Raw genomic sequence first — 22,711 nt, 5'->3', positions numbered from 1 at the left:
CCAAATGCATATTAATTTGGGTGTCCTTGGCACAAAATATTTGAGGACCACTGCTCTACATTATTGTAATAACTCCGCTCCTAGTGGGTTAGAGACATTTATAGAAACAGTTTGCCTGAAATTATTGACATCTTGAACAGCGCTGTGCACTGATCCCAGGTAAGTTTAATGGTCCCTACCCTATTTACATACTGAAGCATATTTTATCCAAAGCACTTTCCAATGTGCATTCACCCATTCACAATCATAACGCATGCAAAATAATTTGTTATAATTCTACTACAGAGACTGCTTTACGTACTAGTGTAGAATACTCATTTCAAGTAGTTATACCACTATCCACAGTCCAGTAAATCAATTCCCTAACATGGCTGTAAGTGATTTTTTTGTTGTTAAAACTTAAAGCTCTATATTGTGATTGTAATCATAGCTATAGATACCATAGAGCCCCATAGAGCACTTGTTCAGTAACAGAGGCCTCCGTGTCTCTCAAACTCTTTAATAACCATAAAAATACATTTTCAGGTGGATTACAAATGTCAGCTTCCAATTTCAATGTTGTCCGCAATTTGTTTTGTTGCTTCACTTCCAATTTCACTTTTTATCATTTACAAGTTACCGCTCTAGAGATATTGGTAACCTTACCTGAAAATGCATTTTCTGTTTACTAAAGAGCTGGAGAGACAGGGACACTCTATCTAACCCTACCTAAATAGCAATCATTACTATCACAATATAGTTATTTAACACTTATTCTAACAAGATGAATCACTTCATCAAGTTTCAAATGGCTCTGCATCATCACAAATGAATCACGTATCAAGTTAAAAATGGCTCTGCATCATCACAAATGAATCACTTATCAAGTTTCAAATGGCTCTGCATCATCACAAATTAATCACTTATGAAGTTTCAAATGGCTCTGCATCATCACAAATGAATCACGTATCAAGTTTCAAATGGCTCTCCATCACAATGCCAGCAACACTACACAAGGAGCCATTTGAATTACCCTTTTTTTGTCCAATTACGCCACCTACTGTTCATTATTGGGATCAGTTCCTCTTCTAGTTTATGTTTCAATGTCACTAGGGTTTATATTAACTACAGGAACTCCAATGTCTCGATTCTGGCCATGTCATAATAGGCAAATATTCTGTGATAATAAATGATCTACAAGATTAATGTGACGTGTTGTGGGCCTGTAGATTTCTGTGGAAAGATTTGATGTAGAGAGGACCAAGACCTATAGACCCCCAGTCAAAGTATAGGGGTGTTTAAGTGGAATACAATTATAAATTGATACAGCTGTTGACATACAACTAATAACTTAGCCCCCCGGCCCCCATGCATGTACTGTATGTTATTGCCACTGTCGGGTTGAAACCTTGTATGTCCAAAACTGTTACTTTTCAGTTAATGGAAAAAAATAACCTGTGTTCCAATGCAGTTATTATTTAGTAACAAGCTCTTGTAAATACTTTTCATTGGTTGAATATTTATATAAATAAACCCAAAAATACGTAACCACTTCTCATTTTCACTTTTAAGAATTGTTCAATTAGAAAATAGCTAAAATAGCAGATCTACAAGCTTGCATTGCGACACATTGTGAGCTTGTAGATTGGCTATTGTTGCTACTTTTGTGAGACATTTGTGGGTGATGAAGTAGGAGTAGGTCATTCATTTACAAAGAAACGTAAACAATGTGAAATATGGAGATGCAGTACAATGTTTCTCCCGACAGCTATATCATATAAAATGTAATGTGTTATTGTACACATTACATACCATTTCAAACAACGAAACGCATCAAGGATATACAGCACTCCAATGTGACCATAACAGCTGTGTTTAAAAGTGCTTAATTGGATACAGATTAAGTACGGGACATAATAAATTAAGCTTAAAAACAAGTCAATTTTGCATTCAATAGTCACACAAAAACACCCTCGACGTGGCAACACAAATGGGCAAACAATTTTGTATTTGTGTATAAAGCAAACGGCAATACATTACAGTCAGTTTATCTGGGCAGCATAAAGGTACAATATGCAAAGTTTTAAGGTCTAAAAGCTTGTCTTGAGGGAAAAGGCCAACTTCACTTTCAAAATGGCACGATTTCTTTTTCTTCTTTTTTTTTTTTACCACCATGTAAATTATGTATGGACAGTGTGGAAGATTACATACTACTTGAATTTAGAAAATGAACAATGAAAACATTTGAAAGGCAACATTTATTGAGCTGTGGGATTGACACTCCGCTCCTGGAGGTGGGGGGGGGGACGTCTGTCTTTAGGTGGACTTCTTCTCTTCAAACATGATGTTGGCTGTCGCTCTCTTGGCTGTGGGGCAAAGAGAATAAAGGAACAGTCAGCGTTCTCAACGTAACCCGTTAGGCCCACCAATAAAAACAATGGTGGACATGTTTTTTTTATCTTAGTGGTTCCCAAACTTTTTTATTATAGCGCCCCCTGCCCTTCTTACAGTGGTGTGTTCTACCGTCAGACGCTGTATACGCCGTACACAGTCCAGATTATTTTGGGAAGAAGCGTATACAGTCTAATAACCATTTCATCCATTGAAAACACGAGAGCGTATACCCACGGCCACGTGCATCGTATCGTAGCGTATACCCTCCGAAAAAACCTAGAACATGCGAGGGGACTTAAATTGACAAAATAATAATAATAATAATTACCGTATTTTAACACATTGGGTGCCAAAACCGTATATATACTTCTTTTCAAAAACTGACGTCGAGTGCCAAAACCGTATATATACGTTTTTTGAAGAAAAAAACTTTTTTTTTTTTTTTCCTTCACAGCACCAGGAGATATGATTTTTCGAAGATTTAGACTTTAATCCACTTCCTGGTTAATTTATGACTTCAAAAGCCTGTATCTCTGCTCCTGTCCACTGAAAATATTTTGTGACTACCTGAAAAAGGTTCAAAAATTGTTAAAAATCCAGGCACTCAACGTACACTTTTTTAAATAAAACTCTGGCACCCCAAGTGTTAAAAGGAAGGGTAAGTGATATTTTTTTTTTTTTTTTTTTATATAAGTTAAAGTACTATATTCTGATGGCAATTGTTCGGTCTCAGAGGTCTCTCCAGCTCTCTTTAGTAAACAGAATATAGGTACATTTTCAGGTAGGTGACAAAATGTAAGCCAATCAGGAGAAAGCACTGAAAATGCATTTTCTGTTTAATAAAGCGCTGGAGACACATGGGAGACTCCTTTTACTGAACAAACACTCTATAGCAATGAGTACTATCAGAATATAGAGCTATTCAACACGTATTTAACCGAAGTAAATCACTTACCCTACCTTTTAAAGGAAAAAGCCTCTCTCACACCTGTGTCAGTGATTACCATCTCTTGTGCCAATGGTAGCACCCGTGCCTACGGTCGCCTAGCCCTGATATTATGCACTATTCTCTCTTCTGCAAAGCGTGTCTAGAGTCCATTCACCTTCGTCTTTAATCTTGTCGGCAGCCTCCGACGCCTTGTCTGTGAGGTTCTTCACCACGTCGTCGATCCTGCCTTCGTTTCGGAGGAAGAAGGGGCGAATGATCCGCGTGTAGATCAGCACCGAGCCGTTGTTCGCCATGGGAGCCATGCACCACACCAAGAACGCACCCTGGAGTGAGGGAGGGAGAGAGAGAGAGAGAGGGGGGGGTTCAATTAGGCCCACACAACTTCTCAAATGGTTGATAAGGGGTGAAACCATTCATCAAATAATTGATTCATTAAACAAAACGCAGTACTCGAGAGATCAAGTGAAGAGTCATGTAAGAAACTAATAACGTGATTTTGTGCAATTTCCTCAAAGCCGGGAGATTGACATTAAAGGACAACTTTGTTTTTTTTACAACCAAGGTTTATATTTTAGCTTGTAATTAAAATAATAAATGATGAGTGTTTTTTTTTTATTTACTGCTTTCTATAGTTTTAGCAATTGTTTTTCTTTCTTTTTTACAGCATTCTGTCCGGTGGCTAAATATGTATTTTAACAATAAAAAAGGTCCTGTGGTCTTTGATGGCCAGATGTGAGTTATTGGGGGCTAGAAGAGCTAATGTAAATAATAATAAAGAAAATGCCGGGTTACTGTGTAAAAAAAGAGATATTTAGCCACCGGACAGAATGCCCCCGCCCACTGTAAAAAAAGATCGCGAAAATTGCTAAAACTATAGAAAGCAGTAAATTTAAACATTTTAACACTCATCTAAAACATAAACCTTGGTTGTAAAAAAACAAAGTTGTCCTTTAAGTGAATTTTGGCACTGGCCCTGACTTCAATTTCAAATTCACTGGCCCAGAAACAATACTTTTGATTCGGAAAATAACAGTGAAGAATTGACCCTCGAAATGAAGAAGATCAACCAATCTGATGCAGCAGCAATTTATTTAAAAGCTTCATTTTAAGTTGGAACATATTCTCATATTTGTGGAAGCCTGCATGTATCTCACATTGACCTGTACCCCACATAACACTGTCTTCTACCTCTTAACACACTACTATGTGTGAGTAGCGTTGTCACGATCAGACACTTTTAGGGAACAATTGTTATTCCAATTCTGGAGCAAACATTCATTGAAAATAGCAGATCTACACGCTTACAGCGCGCCACGTAGCGACAAGCTGTGAGCTTGTAGATCGGCTGTGTTTACACACACACACACGCACGCACGCACGCACACACGCGCGCGCGCACACACACACACACACACACACACACACAAAACAGAGAGATTTGTTTACAAAACAGAACTTGTTATGTTATGGGCTACTATGGAGTACAAAGGAAGCACTTGTTTTATCAGTCCAGTGGTACTCGAAGTGGGGTCCGGCGACCCCCAGGGGTCCTTAAGGGGGTTCCAGGGGTCCCCAGCTAAATGTGTTAAGATATCATCAAAACTGTTCAACTGTTTAAATCCTATATACATTGGCCATTTGAAAATAGCCCATCTACAAGCGCATAGAACGGCTAAAATTTGGAACATTTTGAATATCTTTGAAACATTTTAATTAATCGTTTATTTAAAAAAAAATCGTGAACAATTTAAAACAATTGGAATATTTTTGAAACATCTTAACAAAACAAAATACAAAATATTTTTAGATGGGGATCCGTGGCGAAATACAAATTCATTTGGGGGTCCTTGACATGAAAAAAGTAAACCACTGTATTAGACAACAACAGTCAGGATTAGGACATGACATTCAGAAATGCAATAGCCTACTTGTGTAACAGTGTGTCGAAACCCAAGACTGTTCTTCAAATCCTCAGACATGCAGCCATGAAACTAATGACACGTTTTGCTTCTGGCAAACTTTTTTCTTTTTCTTTTTCCCTGTGACTCATTCAATTCATTTGCATGTGTAAGCTACTGCAGGCCGGCGGTTCCCAAACTTTTTAGCTCGAGACCCATAGGAGAAATTTGATGTCTCCCCGGAACTAGTGAAAATATTTTCACTACTTATGAAGTATAAAAAATGTATTGGAATTTCTTAGATTTAATGGGAAAATGTATGAAATTATTTTGAAAAATGTTTGACTTTTTTTTAAAATCATTTCTGAAACATTAATTATTCTTGAAATAATTAAAAAATGTAGGAAATGAAAAGGGACATTTACTCGCGACTCGTAAAAATGGGTCTGTGACCCACAAACGGGTCCCGACCCAGTGTTTAGGAAACAGTGCTGTAGTAGGCTACACTGTCTGACGACGGAGTTGAGGTGAGTCATGTTGTTTATGCAAAGCAGGTTGCCTAGCGACCATCTATTGTTATGTAGCCTACACAGCAATCTGCTGAGGCAGCAGTTAACCACTTCAACCCTCTGCTGTTAGTAAAAAAAAGGACCTGAGTTACACATGCGACTGCACTTGATACTTGGTTTCTGTCTGCACCAAATCTCTTTGCCAAAAATAGCCGATCTACAAGTGTGTGTGTGTGTGTGACTACAGACTACAGATTACTACAGACCGGCAGTCGCATTAAGTGGGGAGATCAGTCGGTTGGAAGGTGTGAGAAACAAAAGGTTGCTGAATGCACCTGAGAGCCGACAAAGACAGACTTCAATATGGTGCTAAAAATAGCCTATGGCTTGATGTCTTTTTCAACAACAACCTCGCTGCTATCAGATTTTCGGCAACGGATGCTTCCCAACACTTACCGCCGCCGACATTGGTGCGCTGGAGAGCTACCGTAACCCTTTAAGACCTGAGGCGATTCTTAAAAATGTTTTCTAAATCAGTTTAAAAAAAAAAAAAAAAAAAAAAAAAAGTTCAAGATTAAAAAAATAAATGAATAGCAGATCTACAAGCTCATAGCGCGGCACTCGGTGCCGCGCTATGAGCTTGTATATCTGCTATTTTTGTATAGCCAAAGAAATCTAAAAATGACACACAGATGCGTTCCAGGTCTAAATGGCAACCATTTTATGCCTGGCTAGATTTTCAAAGATTTTGCATTTTCTTCAAAACACACGTTTTGCTGTACGAGTCATGTGGTGATCAAGAGGTATCAGTCATCTGACCACGAAAGGAACAGCACTGCAGGCTGTTTTTCCTCTCGTTTTTTTTGCATTCCTTATTTGATCATTTGATGGTCTTAGTTTAATGACATAAAATAATAATAAACCCAATTCATTGATTATGAAAATAATAGTTAATTGCACCCCTATGCTCGACTTTGAATTTAACAATTACAAGATGAAGATAGCGGAAATCCTTAAAATAGCCATCATCTGCATTATAAGACTCTTCTACAGTATACTCATCTTCCATAATAATCAGACTCTGCGCTTTGCAGTGAGGCTTAACATAGAGAAAGCTCAACGTTGATCAACATGAGCAGATTTCTAAAGACATTCATCGTTGCCAGCTCAAACCGCAGTGTTGTGACACATTTACATGGGCCTGGCAACATGCCAGGAGCATGACACAACTTATCAGGAACTAGGAAATGCCACTGCCTTAAACAAACAAGAGGCCAATTCAATGGTTTTTGTGCCGGCCCGTTTTTACCCTTGCAGGGTTATAGTGACACCCGGACTGTTAAGTGTCAATAGGCTCTATGCACAGCAGCCATATTGGAAAGAAATTGGGCCTCTTCTTAGTTCCTTCACAGGTGTTACCAATGATACTAATGAAGGCTCTGTTCCATTCTGGTCAGGGTGCTGAAATCGTGCATGTTGGCTCACTAGAAACACTCTATTTTGGTTCCCAAATGGCCCCTTATGGTGGGTGTGTAACTCTGAGAGTGTACAAATGGAACCAAATTTGGTTCCATTAGTACACTCTCAGAGTTAAGGGGGTCCTTGAAAATAAGACAGCCACTATGCCACACTAAATGGAACAGAGCCTTAATTAGTATCATTGGTAACAAATGTGAAGGAACTAAGGAAGGGGCCCAATTCATTCCCAATATGGCTTCTGTGCAGCCTATTCAGTCTACTAAAACTATGGCGAAATTGTTTTGTCTACTACCTTTTTTCACCGACGAAAAATAAATAAAACCTTACTACAAACTAAGCAATGATGAGAAAAACTATGACTAAATATTGACAATTTTGACAACAAAATAAACTAGCGAGATCAAGTAGAACTAAAACAAGTCATTTCATGCTTGGTTGTGCATGGGTGTCGCGCTCCGAAAATAGCTGAGCTTGTAGATCGGCTATTTTTTGTTTGTATAAATCAGGCATTAAAGCGCCATCACACCAACATACATTTTAGTCGACTAAAATCTTATCTTATGAAAAAAACAATAAAACCCCGATAAAATGGACTAAAATACCCACATTCAAGGGTTAAAAACTGCTCCCCAAATGAGACCCGCGCGCACGCCCTTTTAAGACAGCAATGTGGCTCTTTTTCTAAGACTGTTAGAAAAGAAAAGAAAGAAAAGGCTGAAAACCGGTGGATCTTTTCTTCTAAACACCTCCCAAAACTAGACTAAAACTAAAACATTTCTGGTGACTAAAATATGACTAAAACTAAATAGAATTGTATACAAAAGTAACTATGACTTAAACTAAAGCAAAATTTGCTGTCAAAGTTAACACTGGGTTAACAGTGGCTAAAGCCTTTCTGACCTCATAAATGGTCCCTACAGTGTTGCCGTGTCATTATGTCTACATGGCTAGATGTACACAGTCAAATCTGGAGTGTTTCATTGAGCCCTGGGTGTCAAACATGGACCTGTAACATTCTGTGTTCCCAATAAGGCTGACCTGCAATGTGTCCAAGCTTCATCCATTGCCGTGGAAATCTCATTTGTTTTAAATATGTACTGTGTATGTTAATATAAGATTATTACAATTAATTATTATTACTACTACTACTACTACTACTACTGCTACTACTACTACTACATTATTATTATTGTTATTATATTATTAATATTATTATTATTAATATTATTACTACTACTACTTACTACTACAGTATTATTATTGTTATAATAACTGGAGGGCCTGTCAGGTGACATACCAGGAAACATTCCATACATAGCTCCACAGTGGTTCCATTGTTCTGCTTTAATTCCAACCTGCAACACGTTAGCTTAGCACATTTCTCTTTGTTTCTACTGCGGAACTACAATTCCCATCACACATGTTGCAACCAGGCAACACAGAGCAGTGGTTCTCTACCCTTGTTCATGTCAAGAACCTCCAAATTAGTATGTGTTTGGCCGCAGACCCCCATCTGAAAAGATTTTGTGCTAGGGACCTGCTGTGGTGTTTCAGCCTGAGTCGAGTGCAAGCTCGAAACGTCACAGCAGCATTCAGGTGCAATAAAAACAACAGTTTTTAGTCCAACAGTCCAACAGTTTGCGGCCGTTTATTTTGTTTAACATTTCACCGTTTGTTTGTGCTGTGCACGTCCTTCCTCCTTTCCTTGTTATAATGTTTAACCCATTAAAACCAGGAACGCGTCTGTGTAACCACTTTAACCATTATGTTATACTTTGGCTATTCAAAAATAGCAGATATACAAGCTCATAGCGCGGCACTCCCGCGCTATGTCGTGAATCGTGATGTGTGCACATTTTTGAATATATATATATTTTTAAAGCGAACAGTACATTTTGATTCCAATACTTTTGTACTTTCACTCAAGTACATTTTGAATTCCGGACTTTTACAACAGAGTAACAGAGTATCTCCATATTGCAGTATTGATACTTTTACTTAACTAATAAACGTGAGTACTTTTTCCCCCACCACGGCAGTAACCCTGTGGGGTTTTATTACATTTCAAATAAATCGAATCAACTCAAATCACTGGCGTGCGGGACGTTACCTTTCCTATGTAGTAGAAAGGGAACCATGAGAGGAAGATGTCGGCGAAGAACTCGGCCACGCTGAACACTCCGTAAACCACCCAGTATGTCAGCCATTTTGTGTCGTCGTCCTTGGTCGCGCTCTCGACTGCTTTTATCCTGCGGAGGGTTAAAGAGAGTCCATCACTTACTTACTGTATGTGACCTGGTACATTGCAAAAGAATGCATAGCAACAATACATATCTAGGCCTGTCACAATTGTTATAGTAATCGTCTAATCGCCAATTATTACAGATAACCGCAATAGGCTCTATGCACAGCAGCCATATTGTAAGACATTCACAGGTGTTACCAATGACAAGGCTCTGTTCCATTCTGGTCAGACGAAGTCAGGGTGCTGATATTGTGCATGTTGGCTCACTGGAAACACTCCCAAATAGCCCTTTATGGGTGTGTAACTCTGAGAGTGTACAAATGGAACAAAATGGACCCGTAAGGGTCCATTTGGTTCCATTTGTACACTCTTAGAGTTATGGGGGTTGTGGAAATTTAAAAATCTGAGAACCACTTTGCTAAATGGAACAGAGCCTTCATTAGTATCATTGGTAACAGCTGTGAAGGAAGTGATAATATGGCTGCTGTGCATAGGGACTATTATTTTTGAATAATCGTTATAATCTTTTCGATGTGGGAAAATGTTCATACATTTTAAAATATACCACAAAAAGCTGAAATAGCTAGATCTGCTATTTCAACTATTAAATAACATACATTAAAAGCTCAATAAGAACAACACAAAAGAATCCAAGGGGAATCCAAGCTTAGTCCCCCCCTTAGACAAGTGCAATAAAGAAGTGAAAACACAGAAACTGCACAGGAAAAGAAAAAGACAGAAGAATGAGTAAGAATCACACATCAGAACTAAATCATATAGGCTACAGTGAAACATAAATAAGATATATGTTTTTAATGTTGGAAAGGAAAGTGATGACTTTAGTGATGCGTCTAGAGAGTTCCACAACTGAGGGCCACCATATTTTATGAAAAAATTAAGTATGACAAGAGATTGATTGAATAGGCTCTATTCACAGCAGCCATATTGTAAGACATTCACAGGTGTTACCAATGATACTAATGAAGGCTCTGTTCCATTCTGGTCAAACAGTCAGGGTGCTGATTTTGTGCATGTTGGCTCACTGAAAACACTCTGCTACACCAGTGGGTCTAAAGTTGGGGTCCAGGGACCCTCATGGGCTTCCAAATGGCCCCTTGCGGATGTGTAACTCTACGGGTCCATTTTGTTCCATTTGTACACTCAGAGTTGTGGGGGTCGTGGAAACCACTGTGCTACACTAAATGGAACAGAGCCTTCATTAGTATCATTGGTAACACCTGTGAAGGAAGTGAATATGGCTGCTGTGCATAGAGCCTATTGATTCATTGATTGAATACTTCATTGACAATTTTTAAAGGTGCAGGCAGCACGACAAGTAAAAAAAAAACACACCACATGGATGAGACAAAAAGCCAGAGGCTTGTTTCCATTATGGTCCATTGAACATTCAACACTCAAAACAATAGTGCAACAAAAACAACTACACAGCAATATTGAAAATCAAAATGGGGGGGGGGGGGCACATGGAGGTTGTCACTCATGGGGAGTGAGCCGTTTATAACACTGGGGGGAAGGCCAGCCGGGGAACAAATCCAATTTGAATAGAGTATTATCCTTAAAGCGCAATAACACGCTTGTATAGAGGTTTGGATTGTGTAGTTACCATGTCATGTCATGATGTAACTAGTCCTATTCTTCTGCCTACACATACGCCATGTCCTAGTATGAGCGAATAGGGGAAGTAAGGGGATCACGTGATTCATTGTTTGTCCCGGCAAAAACTCGGATGTGTGTCTCAAACAATATGATTATTGGCAGAACCGCGGAAGGTTTAGAATATGTGGCGGTGTACCTGTTTATTTTGAGTTTGTTTTTGGAAATAGGGAGGCACTTCATAGGTGTTTGAATTGAAAATGTATATCTTTATCCTGTGCTTCACAATATTTTTTTTTTTTTTCTACGTTTTTTTTACGTTTTAAGTTGTTGCAATGACCTGCACTACAATACTTCCAATGGTGAAAGCTGTGTTGTTTCATCCGGCGAAGGAATGGCGGATTCGGCCACGCCCCGAAATACCCGTATGTGTGTCTCAAAGAATTGGTGAGGTATCTTGCTCCGTTGCGCCACTGAAATTCATCCCAAATTGTCTCATTGACTTACATTGCACAGTGAAAAATGCATGGCAGAAAAGTGCTGGCAGCTAAAAAAAATGTGCTAAAAGAGTGACTTTGAGAGCTGATTCACTGTGCAATGTAAGACAATGAGGAGGCTATTTTTGGAATATCAATTTCTAATCAATGGAGCGACAGAGCAAGATATCTCACCAATTGGACTACATCATGACAAGGTAACTACACAATCCAAACCTTTAACAAAGTGCGCTTTAAGCCTAGTTCGGCTAAAATGGTAAACGGTGCATTTATAGCGCCTTTATCCAAAGTGCATTACTTTCACCCATTCACACACACAAGGCACCAGGGCCGGCCGCTGCTATAAGCAATATATATATACATATATTTACTTTCATATTGTAATTATGTCATGTATCTCCTATCCAACAACTAGCGTTATTATTTTAGTAACGCTTTTAGAAAATGACAAAATGATTTTATAATGGGGGGTCAAAAAAATCTTGCTTAGGGCCACGAAAATCCTAGGGCCGGCCCTGCAAGGCACCAACCGAGTGCTCACCGGGAGCAGTTAGGGGCTCAGTGTCTTGCTCAAGGACACTTCCACACAGACTCCGGGGGAGCCCGCGGGATCGAACTGGGAACCTTCCTCAGGAGGTAGAGCGGCCGCTCAACCTCCTGAGTCACCGTCGCCCCACTAAACCATTTTAAGCCCAATTCATACTTCATTGTACAACTGTGTCACACATCAAAAATAGATGACCTACAAGCTCACAGCGGCGTCTCATCTGCTGCTGAGCCAATCAAACGAAGCTATGGGGAAACCGACCCGGAACAGGAAATGGGTATGCCAAAGGGAACTACAGTTATGTAGTTAACCCATTCTATTGGTGCATGACGTGCATCCACACATGGACGTCGAGTCACCAAGTTCCATCCAAAAACCAAAAAGAAAAAACATATCATGGGAGTGGATGGAACTTCCAGTGACTTGACGTCCATGTGTGGCTGCACCTAATCGACGAATGTCTTCTAAATGCTAACAGTTTTCTGTAAAAAAAACGTACGTATGTTGCTATATCAGTGGTGCTCAAAGGACCCCAAAAATGATATGTATTTGGCCACGGACCCCTATCTGAAGATATTTTGTTCCAGCGACCCCCAGAAGCAAAGATTTGAGTCAAATATGTTCCCTTTAAAAACATATATATAAGAAATATTTGCACAAAATGTTCAAGATTTTTCAAAAATAGCAGATCTACAAGCTCATAGCGTGGCACTCGGTGCCGTGCTATGAGCTTGTATATCTGCTATTTTTCAATAGCCAAAGTATAAAATAGCGGTTAGAGCAAAAAATCTAAAGTGACACAGATGCGTTCCCAGAGTCTATTAACCTATATTTATTCGCAAGGATCAACTAGGCAACCGTGGGTCGGCACCGTTTGACGCGCTGAGTTCCCTCATTCCGCAGAGAGCAGGATGCTCGTGGTGACAGTTCTGCACGCGGGCCGGCGTTTGACCGTACTTCAACTCGTGCTAATCGCTTGGCTTCGCGGCCGACAAGGCTTATTATCACCCTCTTTTATCATTTTATCACACCCCTCCACTGTGATAACAGCTTGCAACACACAGACTCTACATTGTGACCATGCCATGCCTGCTATGGAACATCATGTACCATACATCCAACACTCCATGTATACAGGACATGCACTGCTAACCTCCGGTAATGAGATAAACCTACAGCGCGCGCACACACACGCACACGCACACGCACACACACACGCACACACACACACACACACCTCGCCCTGTCTACAGTGTGGTATTGCTACTACTGCATGTGCAATAAATAAAGCTTATTTTGTAATCAGACCAACGCCCTATGAACACAGTGTGGTGAATTCCATCAACACTCCACACAGCAGCTAAGCAGCAGATGATATACGATAGGTCGATAGGTCGATAGATAGATAGGGCGTGGCCAAGTCGGCCATTGTCTTGTAGGTGCAAACAGGTGTCGGGCATTGATTTTGAGAGATGGATCGTATACGACGATAGATATTTATGTCCTAGCACAAACCTGCGGTCTAAGTATTGTAGTGCCGGGGATTTAAAATGAAGACTGGACGTCAAAATACAGTTTTTTTTTCAACCTACCTATCCACAAAAAGAAGCCAAATCCACACGAGGAGCAGCTTTGTTTGCACCTCCGACACACTCGAGCCACGTGACCTCGATTCCCTTCCCCTATTGGCCCGTCCTAGGGGCGTGACGTCATTGTAGCTAAAATACTCTCTAAAAACATTGCTCTACTACACTGTGGCCACTATGGTTAGCTCTTAATTATAGGTCCTAAACGTGCTCTGAAAATGCACGTGGCCCACCCATCCGACCACTTAAAACGGCAGACGTGCATTTTTTTTAGATGTTCAAGTGGGCCCTGAACCAGAAAAGGTTGAGAGCTACTGGCCTAAAACACACACACACACACACACACACACACACACACACACACACACACACGAAACAAAACCGGGCACAGCGCCCAGTCTGGTCTGCAGTGACTCCTCACTATGGTCGTTATTACGAAAGCGGAAGTCAAATCCCAAACGCCTGCGCTGCTGTGGAAACATCCTGATCAGACGCATTGATTTCTTTTGAACGTGACATCATCGGTAGATATATATGTATCATCAACATCATCATCACCACACAGTCACCTAACAAGCTCTCTCTCTCTCTGTGTGTGTGTGTGTGTGTGTGTGTGTGTGTGTGTGTGTGTGTGTGTGTGTGTGTGTGTGTGTGTGTGTGTGTGTGCGTGTGTGCGCGTGCGTGCTTGTGTGTGTGTGTGTGTGTGTGTGTGTGTGTGTGTGTGTGTGTGTGTGTGTGTGTGTGTGTGTGTGTGTGTGTGTGTGTGTGTGTGTGGGTGGGTGGGTGGGTGGGTGGGTGGGTGTGCGTGCGTGGGTGGGTGTGTGTGTGTTCACTTACGATATGTACGCCGGATACACAAAGCCGATGAGGTTGCATAGCAGGGAGGCGCCATATCCGATCACCAAATATATAGCCACAAACCCTATGACAGCTGATGATAGAGAGAAACCATTTAAATGAACACATTATTATTATTATTACCCAAAAAACACTTAAAATGGATATTATTCACTACAAAAAACACTTAATAGATATCATTCACAACAAAAACACCTAATATCATAGATAATATTCACTACAAAAACACATAAAATAGATATTATTCACTACAAAAAACATAAAATAGATATTATTCACTACACAACCCTCAAAGTAAAACATTATCCACCGCAAACAACATTTTAATTAGTCATCCACTACACATTCTATGAAACGCTGTTACATTGTTACTACTAATGCGTTGATCCCTTCCTCTGAACTGACGTGATATCTGACCGGAGATCAGCCGTTACATTTATTTCCCGTAAACGCTTACTTATAGATCTACCCTGTCATGATAGGATGGATGGTGTCGCTCGCTGAAAATAAAAATGGCAGGTCTAGCTAGATCTGCCATTTTTTTTCGGCGAGCGACAGCGTCTTTGTTTCATCATTCACCGAGTGGTGCGAGATCAGAGATCAGTAAAAAAGAAAGAAGAAAAAAATTGATCAGATATCAGTAAAAAAAAAAAGAGAGAGAGATCAGGGAAAAAAAAGATCAGATATCAGTGTTACGTCTATTATTTCCATTAAACGTCATGCGACGGCTGTAGCTCGCCGAAAAGTGCCAGCTCTTCACGATCACACGTCAACATCTGCCATTTGTCGGCGAGCGACACAGATGATGCATGATGATGGGTTTTTGTTTGTTGATCATTGTTGTCATACATACCCAGCGCGATGTAGGAGCGGTTCACGCCCGTCCTGGCCTCGATCTTGGCCAGAACGTCCGTCATCAGGTTCTTCTCGTGGAGGAACGAGTCGAATCTCGCCTTGAGCCCCTGGTTGATCGCCATGATGATGATGACCGTTGGATCTGGATGGATTGGGCTGCCTGGATCACAGACACACACAGTCAGAGATCTACAGCAAATCAAGCAGGGATCGGAGCGTCGCTACTAGGTCTGCCTGGGTCTGTGCGTGTGTGTGTGTGCGTGCGCGCGCGCGTGTGATGTTGATGAGTGAAGAACTGCGACAGCCACCATGCAGCAAGGAAGGAGGAGCCTCACTTCTCTGCAGCCGTGACGGCACCGTCTGCATGACCACCAGCAGCCCCGCCCCCCCCCCCCTAGCCTTGTATCAAGACTATCATATTATTTGATCGAGTCTTGACTTTTACTTTCATATCTACGATAGTCTTGGCCTGCACCCCCCCCCCCCCGTAAAGCCCGTACTTCTCCGTATATGTACTAAAGAAACATTCGGAGTCTTTGTGCACTGTATTAGGTCCGTATTTTTTCAATAGATATGTGTTTTAATCCCGTCTATGTCGGATTCTGTCGGAAATTCCCTGTATGTAATGGGCGGTGGTGACGGGGCGCATCCGGTGACAGCCGGAATTACACCTAAATGTAAACAGAAAGTAAACGAGGGGGGGAATGGCGTTCGACCAAAGACGGGATTAAAACACACACCTATTGAAGAATATGAACTGATACATTACATAAAGATTCCGAATGGTGAGTTAACATTTGGGGCTAGCGGATAAGCACCTTATATATTGCATTTGTTCACGTACGGAGAAATACGGGCTTTACTGGTGAAAGTGGGCGCTGCTAGCCAAGTCTATCATAGATATGCAAATGTCAAAATCGATATAAAAATACATATATGATAAGTCTTGATCCAAGGCTACCCTCTCCTCCCTCCCTTATGGGAGTACATTGGTCTAAACTGTAAATTATATAAATGCCACAATTAAATAAATATGTTTTAGTTGTTTCATTCATTGTGGTGTTTATTTTTTATTTTTTGGGAACAATAGGCATGCACAGCAGCCATATTGGAAAGAAAGTCTCAAAGTGGGCCTCTTCTTACTTCCTTCACAGGTGTTACTAATGATACTAATGAAGGCTCTGTTCCATTCTGGTCAGGGTGCTGATATCATGCATGTTGGCTCACTAGAAACACTCCATTTTGGTTCCCAAATGGCCCCTTAATGCACTCTCAGAGTTACACACCCACCAATGGTGGGTGTGTAACTCTGAGAGTGCATTTGGTTCCATTTGTACACTCTCAGAGTTAAGGGGTCCTTGAAAATAAGACCACCACTATGCCACACGAAATGGAACAGAGCCTTAATTAGTATCATTGGCAACACCTGTGAAGGAACTAAGGAAGGGGCCAATTCATTCCCAATATGGCTGCTGTGCATAGAGGCGGCTTCAATTCCATTCCCCTTCTTGTGTTAGTAGGATATATCATGTTTATCCTCATTGTCCCGGTTGAACGGTAATAAAACAATAGCCTATACTTTCGCGGCTCACCGTCACCGACAGACACGAAGACGGTTCTAGGTTGTTGAAAGCCTCTCCCCCGCGGTGGGGGGATTCACAGAAGCCCACCTTTTCTGTGCCACAAATAAGATCAAATTATATATCCACCAGACGGAGATGTCTTTACTCACTCAACACTGCCACCTACAGATCTGGCCAATGGCGTTTTTCCATGGTTTGAAAATAGCAGATCTACAAGCTCACAACGTGTGAGCTTTTAGATCGGCTATTTTCAAATAGCCTGTGTATAAAATGCTGAGGTGATTAAAATGTTTGTTTTTTCGTATTATAATAATATAGGCTATATCTGCAAAGTAACTAACTAAAGTTTTCAAATCATTTTAGTGGAGTAAAAGTACAACATTGCCTCTGAGATGTAGTGGAGCAGAAGTAAAAGTATTGAAAATTGGAAATATTCCACTAAAAAGTAAAAAGAATACCTCAAAATTGTACTTCAGTAAATGTACTTTACTTAACACCACTGCTTTTTACTCAGGTGCCCAATCTTCCTGTGTACATTATTTCAATGTTCTTTTAAAAAACTTGCCATTATAAGAGCTCACAACACCTCGTGAGCTTGTAGATTGGCTTTTTCAAATAGCTGACGAGACAATAGTTGCGATTATCTCAAATAATTGCGATTATAGGCGATTATGTAATAATTGTGACAGGCCTAACAATAGGATGTGTTACCCTACCCTAGACCCTAGCACTAGGCTCTATTCACAGCAGCCATATTATGAGGACATTAACAGGTGTTACCAATGCTACTAATGAAGGCTTTGTTCCATTCTGGTCAAACAGAGTCAGGTTGCTGATATTGTGCATGTTGGCCCACTGGAAACACTCTGTTACACCAGTGGGTCTGGGTCCAGGGACCCTCATGGGCTTCCAAATGGCCCCTTACAGGTGTGTAACTCTGAGAGTACACTCTCAGAGTTAGTACATTTGTACACTCTCTCTCAGAGTTATGGGGGTCGTGGAAACCACTGTGCTAGAACAGAGCCTTCATTAGTATCATTGGTAACACCTGTAAAGGAAGTGATAATATGGCTGCTGTGCAAAGAGCCAATCACTTCAGGCCAGGCCAGGGTGGCATCGGGCCAAACACCAGTAGACTATGCTCAGGTGAGTGTAATAAGAAAGAACTGCAGTCACCAAGGATTCACTTTAGATTAGAATGTGTGTTTATAGTTCCAAAGAACACCCAAGAAACAAAGAAAATACACTAACATTTCAATAAAATAGGCCTACTCTGGTTCAATTAAGCATTCTGGAAATGCATTCAGGAAATTACTGTTCTATCTATCATGTTACAACCACTGGAAACAATTAAGACCTGAGGCCGATTCTACAAATGTCTTCTAAATTCTAACAGTTTAAAAAAACAAAACAACTTATGTTTGGTTCTCAAACCTTTACATGTCGACAAGGACCCCCAAAATGATACGTATTTGGCCACAAAAGGTTACAAATGTTCGCTTTAAAAATACATATACACCGTTTATATATATTTTAGCAGATCTACAAGCTCAATAAGAAATCTAAAATGAGACAGATGCGTTCCCGGATTGAATGGGTTATAATTATGTGGTCAACAGACTCCTCTAGTGGCAAAATAGCGTAACTGCAGTATCCTATTGGAACTGTTGAAACGTGTCGAATTTGAAACATGTGCTTTTATACGGTATACATATACACCCCAAAACACTCAATATGATGATGATAATAATAATCATCATAATAATGCAGTCTGTGTATGTAGTGCCATGTTTCCATCATGAGTTCTTGTATTTCTTACTAAATAGCTGTGCAACCTTTAGCCCTCTGTTTCCCAAACACATATATTTCAAAAGATAAAAAAAAAAAAAAAAAAGATAAAACTAAATAATTACAACTTTTCATCAATTACAAACTATTCCAACATTTTTTCAAAAGTATTTCATACATATAATCAAATACAGTACCACAAATAATAATAATTTAAAAAAAAAACATTTAAGAAAAAGTTTGCATGTGTTGTGAGCTTGTAGATCTGCTATTTTCACAACTTTGGGTTCCTATAGGCAAATACAAAGTTTAGGAACCACTGCTTTAGTATGGAAGCGAATAGATGCCATAATTCAAATTAAATTAAAAGTTCGAAAATTCAATTGAAATAAGAGAAATGCTATTTCATCTTCAGGATATCAAGTATGTAGCCTATTTTTATACTTTACATTTTATTTGTATAGCACTTCTGACAGAGAGAAGTCACAAAGTGCTTAACAGCAACATAAATAAAAACACAGCATGAAACATTCAAATGGAAAAAATGAAGAGAAAAAAAAGACATCCCACAAATGCTTGTTTAAACAGTATTTTTTAAGTGGTTCTTAAAAATGTCCACAGAGGCTTCAGCTCTCAAGACCTGTGGAGGGGCATTCCATTCCTTTATGTTTTTGACCTTCTTCAGTTTTAAATTTCACCTAGCTGAGTGCTGCCCACAGATGAGTGTGTAGGTGGAACCAGTTAGACAAGTTTACACTTAAAGGTGGTCTTTGTGTCAGAGGAGGGCTGTGGACAGTTCAGAAACCTTCCTACCAACAACACCATCTGCAGACAAGTTTGGTTGTTTTAAACAAGATTTCAATTGTTTTATTATTATTATTGATGCAAGAACAATGGCTTCTATATGTCAGCGTGCTAACTTTCCAGGAAGAGAATAATGATTATATTGATAATGATAATGAATTTATTTGTGAAGCGCATTTCCAAACAGGGTTACAAAGTGCTTTACAGAACAAGTTAAAAAACAGCAGCAGGATAGCCATAAAGAGATAAAACAGCAAAGTAAAATCAGTGTATGCAATAATGTTAATTAAAACAATAATAAAAGATAATTAAAAGGATATTTCACTTTCAAATAAAATAAACATAAAAAAATATATAAAACATTAAAGAAAAAATAATGGAAAAATCACAGCCCCCTCATGCATTAGAATGTCCTTCTAATACGTGAGGGGCCATGATTTTTCCATTACTTTTCTCATTCATTTTTTGTATATTTTTTATTGTTTAGTTCATTTGAAAGTGAAATATCCCTTTAAAGATAAGATGAAATAAAATGAAAACAAACAAATAAAACTGACATAAAGGTTTTGAGGTCACACTGAAATTTAATTCTCCCTATCCGCCGCATAGGCAGAATTAGTTTGGTGTAACCGTACCCTAACAGGTAAAAACACAGTGAACGTGTATTCAGAAGTGATTTAAAAGATGACACAGATATTTCTTGACTGGGGGTGTGGTCACACCGAACTTTAATTCGGCCTATGCGGGCGGATTCTGCCACTTTTCAATGGGAACAGAGCGGTTTGTTGTCATTTGCGGATTTCCGGAAAAAAAACTGCTCCGTTCCCATTGAAAAGCTGCCCACTTTTTAAGTGAATATGGGAAAAGCTGCAGTTTCTATTCACTTGGAATCCCCATCGATGATGTCACTGGTAGGCAGGTTTCTGAACCGTCCACAGCCCTCGAATGAGACACAGAGTGTGTAGACAGAAATCTTATAATGAGCATTAGTGAGGACCAATTATGAAGATATGGTTGAAAATGGGCGAAGTGCTCCTTTAAGAATCAGGTCAGTCCACTTTATTTGTCACTCTCCGTGTGTTTAGATTGTGTTGAGGAGATGGACCTGAATGTCGTGTTTCAAGTAGCAGCCAGCGGGGACGTCAACACGCACAACACTCAGTAATGGACAGTAACTAAATGCATTTACTTAGGGAAGCAAAAACAGAAATATCAGAAAGGGTATTTATTAAGTGTAAAAGACATAAATAAATACATTTATGGTACATATCCGGTGCTGGGGGGCAGTGTCATTGCCAAAAACGCACGGAATGGCTATTGTGAAAAATATACCAGTGAAAGATTAGATAAAAAAGGGTCTGCAGTTCTGACTTTGTGCTGCTTTGGTTACATTTGGTTGTGACCAAATGTAACCAAATGCACCATTACAGGTCCATTTGGTTACATTTGTACACTCTCAGAGTTAATGCTTAAATGAACGCTGAGGATTTACTGTTTTTACTGTTTGTGTGTCTAGTTTGACAGGAGGAAATCATGACTTAGCCGCGTTTGTTTTTTCTAACCATGCCTTGTGGACACGCCTCCAGGCTCCACCCCTCTGATGCACGCGGTGTCGGGGAGACAGGTGGACACGGTCAAGCTGCTGCTCAAGATGGGCGCGTCCATTAATACCCAAGATGCCTGTGGGCGCACCGCCCTGTCCCTCGCCACGTACCTGGTGAGCAGTGGTGTAAAGTAACTAAGTACATTTACTCAAGTACTGTACTTAAATGTAAGTAACATTTTTAGGTATTATTACTTTATTAGAGTATTTCCAATTGTCTATACTTTTACTTCTACTCCACTACATCTCGGAGGAAAATTGTGCTTTTACACCACTAAAACTTTAGTTACTTTGCAGATATAAATTATTACGTTATAAAACGTACATTAACCACTTTAGCCTTATTTTATACTTAGGCTATTTGAAAGTAGCAGATCACTTATAACAGCGTACTTCTACATTACAGTATTGATACTTTTACTTAAGAAAAGCATTTGAGTACTTTTTCCACCACTGCCTTTTATAGACCCTCCTCAGCTGCCAGCGGTGGCTTTCATTGTCCTGAGTGCGTGCGTGCGTGCGTGCGTGCGTGCGTGCGTGCGTGCGTGCGTGCGTGCGTGCGTGCGTGCGTGCGTGCGTGCGTGCGTGTGTGCGTGCGTGCGTGTGTGTGTGCATGTGTTTTATGTACAATCAGGTTGCAGAGTGCCTCGTGTTCAGTATCATGGTCAGTATCGTATCAATATCATGGTCAGTATCATATTAATATCATGGTTAGTCATGGTCAGTATCATGTCAGTATTATTTCAAGTATTATGTCAGTATCATGTCAGTATCATGTCAGTATCATGGTCAGTATCATATCAATATCATGGTCAGTATCATGTCAGTATCATGGTCAGTATCATGGTCAGTATCATGTCAGTGTTATTGCAAGTATCATGTCAGTATCATGTCAGTATCATGGTCAGTATCATGGTCAGTATCATGGTCAGTATCATATCAATATCATGGTCAGTATCATGTCAGTATTATTGTAAGTATCATGGTCAGTTTCATGTCAGTATCATGTCAGTATCATGTCAGCATCATGACAGTATCATGTCAGTATCATGGTCAGTATCATGGTCAGTATCATGGTCAGTATCATATCAATATCATGGTCTGTATCATGTCAGTATTACTGTAAGTATCATGGTCAGTATCATGTCAGTAGCATAGTCAGTATCATGGTCAGTATCATGTCAGTATTATTGTAAGTATCATGGTCAGTATCATGTCAGTATCATGTCAGTAGCATGGTCAGTATCATGGTCAGTATCATGGTCAGTATCATATCAATATCATGGTCAGTATCATGTCAGTATCATGGTTAGTATCATGTCACTATCAGTGGCCATGGTGTGTGTGTGTGTGTGTGTGTGTGTGTGTGTGTGTGTGTGTGTGTGTGTGTGTGTGTGTGTGTGTGTGTGTGTGTGTGTGTGTGTGTGTGTGTGTGTGTGTGTGTGTGTGTGTGTGTGTGTGTGTGTGTGTGTGTGTGTGTGTGTGTGTGTGTGTGTGTGTGTGCGTGCGTGCGTGCGTGCGTG

At 40.0% G+C, this 22,711-nt stretch overlaps 1 protein-coding gene and 1 long non-coding RNA gene across 2 annotated transcripts; one reads left to right on the top strand and one right to left on the bottom strand.

Annotated features, from left to right (window-relative positions):
• The first annotated feature begins 153 nt into the window (after positions 1-153).
• Positions 154-2,311, top strand: LOC311037760. Its single transcript, XR_014600000.1, has 2 exons — positions 154-780; positions 911-2,311. It is a non-coding gene; the product is annotated as an uncharacterized lncRNA (long non-coding RNA).
• reep5 (receptor accessory protein 5) lies at positions 1,971-15,703 on the bottom strand. Its single transcript, XM_084047046.1, has 5 exons — positions 15,409-15,703; positions 14,535-14,628; positions 9,319-9,457; positions 3,477-3,645; positions 1,971-2,345 (listed from the first exon to the last, which is right to left on the bottom strand). Exons 1-5 carry the CDS (start codon positions 15,530-15,532, stop codon positions 2,296-2,298), a joined length of 576 nt encoding a protein of 191 aa, XP_083903172.1. The 5' UTR covers positions 15,533-15,703; the 3' UTR covers positions 1,971-2,295.
• Between the last annotated feature and the right edge of the window lie 7,008 nt (positions 15,704-22,711).

The sequence above is a fragment of the Gymnoscopelus microlampas genome, assembly GCF_963454915.1.
Source record: "Gymnoscopelus microlampas genome assembly, chromosome: 21".
In the NCBI taxonomy this organism is placed as follows: Eukaryota; Metazoa; Chordata; class Actinopteri; order Myctophiformes; family Myctophidae; genus Gymnoscopelus; species Gymnoscopelus microlampas.
This window is presented reverse-complemented; position numbering and strand designations above follow the sequence as displayed.